The 14,002-nt window shown below is 38.4% G+C and overlaps 1 protein-coding gene and 2 pseudogenes across 1 annotated transcript in view; 2 read left to right on the top strand and 1 right to left on the bottom strand.

Moving 5' to 3' along the window:
• Window positions 1-14,002, top strand: part of LEKR1 (leucine, glutamate and lysine rich 1) — a 221,249-nt gene that overhangs the window by 152,425 nt on the left and 54,822 nt on the right. The window contains exon 7 of the mRNA XM_023223378.1: window positions 2,562-2,643. Coding sequence (XP_023079146.1) covers window positions 2,562-2,643 — 82 coding nt within the window. The remainder of the gene's footprint in view (window positions 1-2,561; window positions 2,644-14,002) is intronic.
• LOC111550118 lies at window positions 250-1,187 on the top strand (annotated as a pseudogene).
• On the bottom strand, window positions 11,582-13,017 carry LOC111550110 (annotated as a pseudogene).

Genomic DNA, 14,002 nt, shown 5'->3' with positions numbered 1-14,002 from the left:
TTAAGGATTCTGGGAATATGGTAACAGATTTGTAGCCACACTTCCCACACTTTTATGGACAAGTATCATATTCTCTTGCAGCTTTTATATTTCAAGAGTTTATATTTCAAGTGTGAGAGAGATAAGAACTTTGGGATCAGGAAGACCTGAGTTTGAATTGTGGGATTTAACTAGCTGAGTGACCTTTGATAAGTTAATTACTCTGATCCTTAGCGTTTTCTTGGTAGTTGTGACTATACATGAAATTATATGAAATCAGTAAAACCTAACAAGTATGGGTCATCTACTCTACACTATTACCTAATAAGTTTTTTCAGACCTGGGAAGGCTTGTTGCACGGAATACAGATGGAACCAGTAGACCTCACAGTAAACAAGTGGAGTTCACCCCATTTGGCTGGGAATTCTTCCTCTCTGAAGTTCCCATCCTTGAACTGGAGAGGCTCTCCAGGGCTGAGCATGCCTTCTTCTAGCCCATAATGAAAAACACTCACTCCCTTCTCTGGGCATGCAGCCCTTTGGCATGCCACTGTCCATGCCACCAGTGATGGCAGCTGCCTTCTCCTGGCACAGAATACAGAGCCTGGGGATCCTGCCTGGTGGTGGTACGGTCTGCCCCTTTATGTACCTGAGTTCCCTCCAGCAGCCTCTCATTGTTTCCTTGTTGTAGGAAATGGAAAATTCAAATAGTAGCATGCAAGTACCTGTAATTGAATCATATAAGAAGCCTATACCACAGGAAAAAAAAAAAATTGAACCTGTTATCAAACCACAGAGGACAGATTATTATCCTGAGGAAATATCACCCCCCTTAATGAATTCAGTGCCCACCCACAAGCATTGTTGCAAGAGAATCTCCCTTAGGTCATAGTGCAGCCTGAGAAGAGACCTTTACTGGTGGAATCCGTGGATAACTCAAAGGAAGCAAAGGATACACAGATGTGATTATGACATATGCAACAAAATATACACTAAAAGTTTCCACTTGAAGTCATACAGAAGAGCACACACAGGAGATAAACCCTACAAATGTACATGGGATGGATGCATATGGAAGTTTGCTCTGTCTGATAAACAAGACATTTCTGAAAACATACTGGAGTCAAATATTTTTAGTGCCTGGACTGTAACCACAGCTTCTGTTCTGACTATCTTGCCTTCCGTAGGAAACGCCACGTGCTAGTCTGAATGCCTTTGTCTCCCACCTCAACGTGACTCCCTACTCACCTGGCTCTTTCTCTATCCCCCCACCGTTATCTAACACATTTTTTACATGTACATTTTAATTTTGATTCAGCTAGTCTGATCCTCTGAATTTATATCATCCAAAACTTCCATATGGTCAGTAGCAGATACTCTCTAATCCTCCCTCTCTTTACCATGGGTGACCTAAAAAATGAGAACTTTCTTTTAGGGATGCTAAGCAAACTCTTCTTAGAGATAGATATATTTAATGTAATAAGAACAAGAAAACATGTAAACTGAAAAACAAAAATTAATGTATGTAAAAGCACTGGATAAACAAAGGTTTATACAAATGTCTGGTAAACACTAATTAAAATGTTTGTTTAGGGTGAATTTATTTTCTAATTTAAGGAACTAACTCTTTGTAAAATAAAGTTAAGAATGCAGATTTATATAGTTTTATGTATTTGTATGGATGCATAAAGATTTTAAAGTTTACTATTGAAATATGTCACTGAAACACCTGAACAGATGGAACATAGAAATTTTACAACTCCAGTGTTTTGAACATTTTTTTTCTGAAGAAACAAACCAGTCTATCAGTTTGTTTTACATTATAACTTACTCTCAAAAAGCGTACCAGCAAGGGCTGTCACTGGGGCTGGGATTCAGATCACAGTTTCCATGCACAGGAAAATGGAAGGACTTAGATAATTCAAGCCATTTGTTTTTTCTGCTATAGTTTCAGTTCTGCATTCACACACTTGTTAGACAGGGCTGCTTGAATAATCATCCTCAAATACTGCTTACATTCCCCAGTTAAAGACTCTATGGAAGCCAGTTTCCTGCTTGTATTCTCTTGGTTTTGAAAGTCACTAAAATGCCTTTTAGATGCTACCCAGAGTTAACTGTGTTCTTTACTGTGAGCCTGGCACATGATTTGTCTGTTTTAGTTCTAGCAGGAAGACTCAGCCATGCTTCTCAGTTCTAGACCACAAAAGTGAGCTCAGGCAATCAAGTGTTTTAGAAACAAGACACATGATCAGAAATTCTTATGTTTGTCAGCTACATATATTTCATTTGAAAACTTTAGTAAAATTTAGCCTATTAGCTGTTTGAAAATCAGCATGGTGGTGGGGGCAGAAAGAGGCCAACAAATTGGGCCTGTCAAAACCCACTAAGTCTGTGGGGTGTTAGGATAGGGAGGATTGAGTAGTCAATGACAAGTTGCTTATGGACATACAGGCAAAGTGGAGTAAGCAGCTGCCTTATTCTTCAGGAGCTGACTAGCAACATTAAAAGAATATGGTTTACACTATGAGAATATCTGGACACTTAAAATATACTAATCAGATGAAATACATTGTGTCATTTCAGATTTGCAATGTCTAGTAGAGGCACTTGGAGTAAAACTTCAGAAGGCAGTGACAGAGATGGACAACTATAAAGAAATGCTTATGTAAGATGAAGAACATTAAACAACTTGTAAGATAACAGTGCTCTATAGATGTGTCACAAAATGGCAGGAATTAGAAAGAAATGACAAGAATTATAAAGACCCTGGTGTGTTCTCTGTGATTCTTTTGGCAGTGATTTACTTGTGTGGGTAATAGTTTACTGCTGCTTTTCTTGCCCACTTTGCTGGCCTAGATTATATATTGAAGAACCTGTAAATATTTTTAAATATATGGAGGATTTCTTTCAGTAAGAAACTTACCTATCCATATATAAAAGTTTTCCCTGATAGTTCAAATGCAATAACTTAATGTGAAACAGTCTTTGAACTTTTTTCTTATCTTTGTTTCTTTATTATCTCTCCACAAGAAACAATATTGAAGTTGTATCTCAAAATTACTAATTTTAGCTTCAAAGAGAGACTTGAGTAGCTTTGAAATGCTGAAGTACTTATGCTTGATATAAGTGAGAAAGAAATATTAGAAAACACATGATAAGAAAATGATGTAAAATCAAGAACACTATTTCTTTTAAAAATTAATTTTAAGCCTGGGCAACACGGTGAAACTTTGTCTCCACAAAAAAAGACAAAAATTATCCAAATGTGTTGGCACACACCTGTAGTCCCAGCTACTCGGGAGGCTGAGGTGGGAAGATCACCTAAGCCTGGAAAGTTGAGGCTACAGTGAACCATGATCATGCCACTGCACTCCAGCCTGGGTGACAGAGTGAGACCCTGTCTCAAAATGAATAAATAAAGAAGTAAAAATTACTTTCATTTCAGAAATTTCAAAAATTATAGCATAAACATAGTATATCTATAATTATAATACTAAAATAGTATGTATATAATCTTTGAAAAGTAAGCAGATTCTTTTACTTTATGATATATGTGATTTTCAGTTCCTACATTTTAGAAGGATGAACGTCATAAAAATATAAATGTTTAGAATGCTTAGCAACCCAATGTTTGTGTTGACCATGAACTACTCCTAAAAACAATGTGTTTAGTAAAATACTGAACACAAGAAGGAAAAAATTCCAAAAATGCCCTATCAAATTAATGTATACTTGGATTATTTGTAACAAAATAGTTTCTGAAAAGGAAGGAAAATAAAATATTCATACTTTATAACACTGTGGTTAATAGTACAGTAAGTACAGTAGTTCAGCTGTCTGTGTAGATGGCTGGGGTTGAAGGAATTGGTGACGGGGTTCCTTAGAAGACCCGCTAGGACCAGGAAGTAACTTTTTGGGAGATTTTTTTAAATCACGAGAAAGAAACAAGGTGATGGTTGCTAGAAAAAAAAAATCGTTGTGGCTTTCCCTCTAATAACACCAAGGAGGGATTTGGCCATGTGAATGTCTCTTGTGGAGAGCAGTCTAGTCAGGCCCCAGCTACTGTGTGATGATTGCTTCTTGGAGCTCAAGAAGTGAAGAGGGCACAGGTTAGGCATAGGGAGGTGGTGCTAGCACACAACTAAACCAAGAGGGAATTCGTTGTCATACCGAGACTCAGCATAGAAAGTGAAGTCTTGGAAAGTTAGGAAAGAAGCTAAACATAGAAATGAGCATAGTGAAGAAAAGGAATAAACTTACTGGTAGTGACATGAATTGATATTTTACAGAAAAAGTTTGCACAGAATTCTTTGTATATTCATGTTCTGCATAATGACATTTTGGTCAGTGACAGACCATGTATACAATGATGGTCCTATAAGATTATAATACCATATATTTACTGTACCTTTTCTGTGGTCAGATATGTTTAGCTATGCAAATACTTACCACTGTGTTACAATTACCTACACTATTCAATACATTAGCATTCTGTATAGGTTTATAGCCTAGGAACAATAGGCTCTATCGTATAGCCTATGTGTGTAATAGGTTATACCATCGTGGTTTGTGTACACTCAAGGATGTTCACACAATGACAAAATTGCGTAATGATACATTTCTTGGAATGTATCCCTGTTGTAAAGCAATGACTGACTGTGCAATGAGCCTGCCCATTTAATATTAACACATGCTTTGTGGTATTTTTCTGTTTATTATAATTTTAACATAATTTGTGCTGAGAAATCGTGAGAATCAGGGTAGATTGGAGATGGAAGGAGAAATACACCACTAAAGTCCATCAAACTAATTATCTGTAGGAAGTTACTGCATAATTGCAGAAATGCTGATGATGTTTTTATCAGTTTATAAAACTGATGTTTCCTACACATACAAGACCTTCTTAAAAATTAAAAAATGGACATAATGTCCATTTTTAGAAATGCGAATTAGGAAAGATAGAGCCACTTAAATGGCTCCAAGTGCTGGAGACCTTACTCTATGCTACCCATCTCTAGCTCTTCCATCTATACTCTATCTACTCTCCTTCACTGCTAGTATTAAGTTGGGGAGGGTGGGCATTTAGGATCAAAGCCTGGGACTGCTGAAGCCTCAGGTTGCTCAGAGGTCAGGAGGTCAAACTAGAGTCAAATTTGTGGCTTGGCCATTTTTGTAATAAGTTTGAAGTCAAAACAATTCATTCAAAAAAATTGACATATTAATACAATTTGTTGGTAAGTTCAAGATTTCCTGTGCACACTCAAACCTCTTTGGACTTCCAGAAATTGGAATATGCTATGAAATCAGGTTTCCTCAATTTTTAATCCTCATTCTTTGTGGGGGCTGGGAATAGGAATGTTTATCACCTGTAAGTTAAGATAATTCTTTGTGTTGTTTAAAGATTTTTAAATATTTGGATATACGTTTTGTGAATTTTGAGAATAAGAGGAAGAAGCACTTTATAAATGGGTGAAATTGGGGTTCTTTTTCCAAGAGTTTTTTCCCCAAGATTTTTAAGAAAATATTTTCCAAGGTTTAAAAGAACATTGCTATGTATTTAAAAATAGAGATTTTATCAGAATGCTTTGGGCTACAAGTAACAGAGGTAGGATAATGCCAGTTTTAGTTGATAAGAGTCTCAGCAATATCCCCAAGGATCTTGATGTTCTTTCTGTCTCCATGCTGCTGCCCTCAGCACTGGCTTCAACCCAAAGCTAAGTCAGGTCCCTATAATCACAAGATGGCGGCAGTTCCTCCACCCTAGAGGCCTTATTTGGATATGGTGCCTGCAGGCAGGAAGGGACTGGTTTTCTGGTGTCTTTTTGGAAGTGAGAAAAAAGAATTATCAGATGCCACCAAACAGCATTCTCCTTATATTTCCTTGACTAGAACCCTTTACATACCCTCTCCTAAGTGAATCACTGGCAAGGGAACGGGGCTACTACAATTACCTTAGACCAAGCAAGATTTATCCTTAGAACAAATAATAATTGGGACTCTGATGGCCAGGAAAAAAGCTATAGTGAATGTTCAGAAGGTAACCAGTAGTGTTTGTTAAAGAGGTAGAGCATTAATGATGCTCTGAGGGCTTGATGAAATTTTCTATAAATTTTATTTTTAAGTACTATAATATCTAGATTAATTAAGAAAACGCCTCCCTGAAATAATGAAAAATATGAAGCCCATAAAATCTAGTTCTATTGCTTTTATGCACATATGGATATAAAATATACTTTTATTACTTTCATATATATACATATAATATATATATATTATTACTTTCACACACACACACACACACACACACAGATGGAAGACCTAGAGACAGGGAGCATAGAGAAAGGTCTCCAGCACCTGGAGCCATTTAAGTGGCTCTATCTTTCCTAATTCGCATTTCTAAAAATGGGCATTATGTCCATTTTTTAATTTTTAAGAAGGTTTTATATGTGTAGGAAACATCAGTTTTACAAACTGATAAAAACATCATCAGTATTTCTGCAATTATACAGTAACTTCCAGGATAAAGATAGATAAGTAAGGCTTAAAAGAAAGACTGTATTTACGGTGAGAAATTTTTGGGAATTCCTGAAAGATAATACATAGAAAGGATAGTAAAGGGTCTATATCTTTACTATAGAAAGGATAGTAGAAAGGGTCAACTCTATTGAGGAATAACCCAGACGAAGAGCAATTGAGTGGTGATGCTGGTGGGCATGGGATAGACAGGACCTTCCTCAGAATTAATTAAAACACAGAGGAGGGAGTGAGACCTGGTGAATCATTGAAATAGTGGTTTCACACTCCAATCTACATAAGAATCATGGGTAGCTTGCTAAAATTGTGTATTACAGTATGGCCTCTCCCACAGATTCAACATCAGGACCAGATTTCTGGTTTTTACATTTAGGTCTGGGGTGGCTCCAAGCAATCACATTTTTAATGCACTCCCCACATGATACTGATTCAGGTGGTCCAGTGAAACCCACTCTGAAGAATCATATATGGAACATTTAAGCCAGCTGGCCCCTCATCAATACCCTATAATCAGTCAGCCCTGTGTGAAGCAGCATTTGCAGAAGCATCTATACTCAGACTAACAAAATGAGTACGTGGACTAGAGTCAAACAGCCTGGCAGCTACTGAATCCCAGGAGAGCCCAGGGTCCCCACAGCCCAAGACAAACCTCCAGTGCCCCCAGCAGCTAGCATACCCTGCCCCTTCATCATACCTCTAAAACAATCTAGGGCAAAAATGAACAGCAAAGCAGACAAGCAAACAGAGGATCTTAAGTCTGAGGATTCACACACAACCAAAGATTAGGTGTGTGAGGAAACACCCCCCACCAAGTTCCCCCGAAAAGTGGCTATGAATTCACACAGAAAATCCTTAACACCCTAGAAAATTGTTACATAGCAAACAGATGACATTAGAATAAGTATAATTGATAGACTCCAAAGTATGTCCAGGATTGTAACCATAAAAGAACAGATGGTTATGGCAAGCTATTAGGAATTCAGGAGATTAGAAATATCAGAAAAATGATCCCATTCATGCTAAAGATGAATACAAATGCACATACACATACATATGAAGTTAAACACATTGAATAAATGATAGGATTGCAACAGTTACCTCTAGAAATGAAAGTGTGGGCTGTGTAGAAACTCTTATTTCACTCTATTACATATTGCTTGAATGCTTTACACTTTAGATATATTTATTTTCATGTATGTGGTAAGAACAAAATTTACTTAAAATGATTTATAATCTGTCACTAAGAATATGTCTAAGAATATGTCTAAGTGGTTATGTAAAATATGTTTTCTGGCCGGTCGTACTGGCTCACGCCTGTAATCTCAAAACATTGGGAGGCTGAGGCAGGTGGATCACCTGAGGTCAGGAGTTCAAGACCAGCCTGACCAATATGGTGAAACTTTGCCTTTACTAAAAATACAAAAATTAGCTGGGTGTGGTGGCAGGTGCCTGTAGTCCCAGCTACTCGGGAGGCTGAGACAGGAGAATTGCTTGAACCCTGGAGGCAGAGGTTGTAGTGAGCCAAGATCACAACATTGCACTGCAGCCTGGGTGACAGAGCGAGACTGTCTCAAAAAAATTTTTTTAAAAAAGATTTCTAATTTAAGAACCTCTGTAATGTACTTACACTTTAATTCCTTTTTTTTTCCTAAGCAAGCTAATACAGGACTTACATTTTAATTTCATTAGCAGTCACCTGCTCCTCATTTAACTGATAATTTGAACAATAGTAAACTTTTGACCATCACAAAGTACTAATTTTTAAAGCTCTTACTTGGCCTTTCAACAGCATCTGACAGTTGACCAAACTGTTCTTGGGAGAGTCTCTATTATTGAGATATAAATATCAGAGTTCTCCTGATTTTCCTCTCATCTTCCTGTTCACTCATGAAAATTTTTGCCTGGCAAGCAGAAGGTGACCTAGTGGCATTCCAGTGTCAGTGTATTTTTCACATGGTCTTAACTTGAACAGGCTATGTTTTTTCATTTATTTATTCTATACGAAATGTTTACTGAGAGCCAGGACTATTGTGTGCAGGCAGTAGATATTGGAGTAACAAGATTGGCACGTTTCCATAGATGTACTTTCACGCAATGCTAAGTGCCGCAAAAATATAAAATAGGCATAATAGAATGTGAATAGTGGAGAGGGGTGGTATACTTTTGACAGAGTGGTCAGAATGGCATCCCTGAGCAGATAATCTTTAAGTTAAGATACGAATAACAATCCTGGCTAACGCGGTGAAACCCCATCTCTACTAAAAATACAAAAATTTAGCCGGGCATGGTGGCGCCTGTAGTCCCAGCTACTCCGGAGGCTGAGGCAGGAGAATGGCGTGAACCCGGCAGGCAGAGCTTGTAGTGAGCCAGGATTGCGCCACTGCTATGAGTAACAGAAAGGTGCTAGCCGTGATTACATCTGGGAGCAAGGAGATCAAGACAAGACCCTACGTTTCTTGGAAACGTACAAGTTCAAAAAACATGAAGGCCAGTTGTGGTGACAGAATAACAGCTCCCAAAAGAGTTTCATGTCCTAATCCCTGGAATCTGTATGTTCTCTTACATGGCAAAAGGGACTTTGCAAATGTGATTAAGAATTTTGAGGCCAGGCGTGTGGCTCATACCTGTAATCCCAGCATTTTGGAAGGCTGAGGCAGGTGGATCACTTTAGCCAGCAGTATGACTTGGCCACCATGGTGAAACCCCGTCTTTATTAAAAAGTACAAAAATTAGCTAGTTGTGATGGTGCACACCTGTAATCCCACGTACTCAGGAAGCTGAGGCACAAGAATCTCTTGAAACCGAGAGGCAGGGAGGCAGAGGCAGTAGTGAGGCAAGATCACACCACTACACTCTAGCCTGGGCAGCAAATCGAGATTCTGTGTCAAAAAAAAAAAAGAATTTTGAGATGGGTAAATTATCCTGGATTATGTGGGCAGGCCTAATGTAATCACAAGGGTCCTTATAAGAGGAAGCAAGAGGGTCAGAGTCACAAAAGCAGATGTGAGGATGAAAGCAGAGGTTGCAGTAATGTGATCTGATGATGGAGGAAGGGGCCACAAGACAAAAAATACAGGTGGACTCTAGAAGCTAGAACAGGTAAGGAAATGAATTCTCCCCTGGAGCCTTCAGAAGGAACACAACCTGGTGACACCTTGATTTTAGGACTTCTGACCTCCAGAACTGTGAAATAATAAATTTGTATTGCTTTTAAACACTAAGCTTGTGGTCATTTGTTACAGGAGCAATAAGAAATTAAACTGGCCTGTGTTTCCTGAAGAGTTTCTGAGGAGTTTGGATTTATAAGGAGAGCAATGGGAAGCCTGGGGAGAATGCTAAGAGAGTAATCTAATCTGCGTTTTGAAAGGTCACTGTGATTGCTACTTCAAGAATGGACTGGAGTAGGAGTAAAAGCGGTATCAGGGAGTCTGGGTGGCAGGCTGTGCATTCATGCAAGTGAGAAGTAATTATGCTTTAGCCTAAGACTGTAGCATGGAGATGGAGAGAAATATTTGTCAGAGGTCAATCTGATTTACTGATAGAGAAAATGTGACTGGGCAACAAGGAGACTGGAAGTGAAAGGAAAGAATAAAGATGGGCTTGAGCCTTTTTTCATCAGGGGAGACAGTTGAGAGGCAGCGAAGTGCAGTGACTGAGAGTTCACACTCCAGATCCAGACTGCTGGGGTTCAAATGCCAGTATTACAACTTAGTAGTTATGTCAACTTGGGCAAGTTTCTTTTCTCTTTGGTCTCAGTTCCCTAAATCGTAAAATGGGAATAAGGGCTTCTTTGAGGAGTGCACAAGATACATAATGTGTTAGTTATTACTGTCATCATTGTGTTTGTTCCATTTATTGAAGTGGGAAATTCTGTGAAATAGACAGATAAAGGAAGTGGAGGAATAAAAAACAATGCTTTTGATTTGTTAGAGCTGAGATGTCTTTGAGACTGCAAAGTGGAAATACCAAGGAGTTAGTTTAAGAATGGCTGTTTCATATAAGCGAGTGCAGTGGCATTTAACATCACCTTTCAAAGTGGGGCAAAATAGGCAGTTATTTTATTTTATTTTATTTTATTGGCAGGAGCAGCAGGGACCTTTCTGAAGGTTTACTCATAGCAATTGAAGAGAAAGGATTACCACTATTTGCTAAGAGTAAAAGAAGGAATGCAATGCTTAAAGAGATGTAGGCATTCTTTCTATTCCATCCAATTTCTCCGTCCTAATGAAGGTGAAGATAACAATTCGGTAATGAAGGGTAGACCATAAGAAGACTGGCTTAACTGGTGTGGGGCAGGGGAAGGGATCATGCTGAGGGGACTTCCTGGGATGGTAGGTGGCTTTTAAAAAATTGCAACCCAAATTTATTATCTACATAGTAAAATAACTGCTAAAAGGAGTTCTTCTGTCCCTGCTTCTAGATTTGGAAAAGTATATATAACAGTCTGAACATACAGTGAAAGTTATGGTGGGGCTGCTGAATTTCAAAGGGATTTGTAAAAGAAACATTTTTGTTTGATTTCAAAGCAAATGTGTAAAACTTTGAAAATACAAGGATATAAAAAAAGTCACAGTTACATTTTGATGTATTTTCTAGTCCATTTTCCTTATTTAAGTAATTTACATTTTATTTTCTTATCATTATGAATAGTAAAGTTCACAGTTCAGTTCCCAGGCAACATAAAAGTGAATGTTTTACGTATAAGACACCTGCATGTAATGTGATAACATGGGGCTTTGGGGTTTTTTTGTTTTGGGGGATTTTTGGAGCCACTATGATTTACTAGACTATTAAAAGGCCATCACACAATTTAAAACTATGCAGTCATAACAAGGCAATCTTCAGGCAATTAAAACAACGAATTGTTGAAGCAATCTGGGAGATCTACTGAGTAATCTGGCCTTTCAAGCAATGTCAAGTGGAAACCCTGTTTTCTCTTTCCATCTGAGGATCATTAAAAAGAAAAACCAAACCTAAACCAAACCAAAAACCACCTGTTCTGACTGAAAATCAGGATTCAGGCCATGTGACTTGGAGTCATACTCTTCAGCTGGTTGGCAGAGGCACTATCACTGCAACATGTGCAGGAGCACCAAGAGGTCTACCTCCATGCCTGCGGCCCATTGTGCAAGCTCTGGAAAGTTGCCTGCTTCCCAAAGCGCTGCCGCCAACAGACAAAGGCCTCCACCACCTGCAAGTGCACATTGTGGAGATGGTTGGCCTCACAGCAGTAGATATCTGTCTCCAACAGTACCAAAGACAGCACCACGGGCTTCCACTTAGGGCCCAGCCTCTGGGCCAGCTGATTAATCTGCCAGTTTGATGGGGAGCTGATGATGTGCGAGGGCATCCCAGTCATCGTGTCACCTGCAGGCAGCTCAGTCATGGCTTTTTCCCTTGCTTTCTCCAGCTTCTCCCTTACCCACGAAAATTCCTGTAGGAAATCTAGGGAAGTATCAAATGCTTTAGGACCCGTGGAAAGTAGGCTATCCAGCAGTAGTGTTTTCTTGAGGCTTGTGGCTTGATCTTTAATTTCTTAGACGTGGTTTTCTGTCAAGATTCCTTCCTGGTAAAGGTACTGAAGAACCAGTCCCTCTACCAATGCCTCTGCACCCGGCTGCAGGCAAAGTAAGCAAAGCACTTGTTTGTGGCCTCCATTTCTCAGTCTACAATGATGTATCTTTGAGGGGGAGGGAAGTCTAGTCCATTTTTCTAAGTAGTATGCATTTTTAACATAATTGGGAATATAGTTTATGCACTGTTTTGGTTTGTTTTCGTTTTTGTTTTTTTGAAATGGAGTCTCGCATTGTCGCCCAGGCTGGTGTGCAATGGCGCGATCTCGGCTCACTGCAACCTCCGCCCCCCGGGTTGACTCGATTCTCCTGCCTCAGCCTCCTGAGTAGCTGAGATTACAGGTGCACACCACCACGCCCGGCTGATTTTTTGTATTTTTAGTAGAGACAGAGTTTCGCTGTGTTGGCCCTGTTGATCTTGACCTTATGATCCGCCCACCTCGGCTCCCAAAGTTCTGGGATTTATCTACTGTTTTGCGAACTTTTTGCCTAGTGATATATCCTGGACATTTTTCCATGTCATTACTTTATACATTTATGGAAAATTGTTAAATGGCTACATAATATTCCAATCTATGGATGCACCATAACTTATTAACATCTTGTTTTTAGAGCATTCAAGTTTTTTATTTGTATAAGTAAGGCACTTGGAAAATTCATGTAGCTAAATCTATTAATACACAGTTATTTCTTTAGTGTAATTTTTGCTAGGATCAAACTTGAATATTTTTAAGGCTTTTAATGCATAATAACTCATTGTCCTCCAACAAGCCTATACAGATATGTAATCTCAACAGTGTTTGTAAATACTCATTTCTCTGCTTCCTGGACAATACTGGGTATTATAACTTTTAAAATTAATAAAATTTGTACCCCTGCATTTCTAGCTCCTTGTATTCTTTTCTTTGTGACTCACCGGAGCCTTTGCCCATTTTTCTAACTGTATGTTAATATTTTTCTATTTCTTCTTTTCTAATGTTTTATTTGGAAATAACTTCAAACTTACAAAAAGTTGTACAAATAATAATAGTTCAAAGAGCACCCAGATAGTCTTTACCTATTTTCACCTAGTGTTAACATTTTAAGTCATTTACTTTCTCTCTCTCCCTCTCTTTACTCTCCTTCTCTTCCTCCCTCTCCCTCTCTCTCTACACACACACAGACACACACACACACACACACACACACACACACACAGACACACACACACACACACACACACACACACACAAATTATTTTTCCTGAACCATTTTGAGGATAAGTTACATGCAACATAGCCCTTTACCTCTAGATACTTCAGCCTACCTAATCAGTGTCATAAATTTACATACAATACTTTAATCTACCATTCTTATTTCAATTTTGTCAGTTGACCTAATAACATCTTTTATAGCATTTTCTCTTCTAGTACAGGATCCAATCTGGAATTCGTCTACTCGCATATCTCTTTAGTCTAGAATATTTCCACATTTTGTCTTTGTCTTTTAATGACACTGAATTTTTATGAGTGCAGAACCCCTCACACTTTTTAAAAATAAGAAATTCTTCATTTGGTATTGGTCTGATGTTTTCTCTCTATTAGATTAAAGATGTGTGTTCTTAGCCAGAAAACCACATAGGGGGTGATGTGTCCTCAGGGCATCACATCTGGAGGCACATGAAAACCATTTTCCCCTAACTGGTGATGTTAATTTTGATCACCTGATCAAGATGTTGCTCCATTTTTCTGCATAATTACTGGGGGTTTTGTTCTCTTTCAATTAATAAGAAGTCTAGAAGAGACACTTTAAATGCATGTAAATATACTACTTTTCACCAAAATTTATCCTTAGATATAGCATCCGTTAATGATTTTTGCCTGATCTCAGTTTTACTATAGTGATTGCTAAATGATGACTTTTTTTTTTTTTTTTTTT

This window comes from Piliocolobus tephrosceles, chromosome 2 (genome assembly GCF_002776525.5).
Source record: "Piliocolobus tephrosceles isolate RC106 chromosome 2, ASM277652v3, whole genome shotgun sequence".
Taxonomy (NCBI): Eukaryota; Metazoa; Chordata; class Mammalia; order Primates; family Cercopithecidae; genus Piliocolobus; species Piliocolobus tephrosceles.
This window is presented reverse-complemented; position numbering and strand designations above follow the sequence as displayed.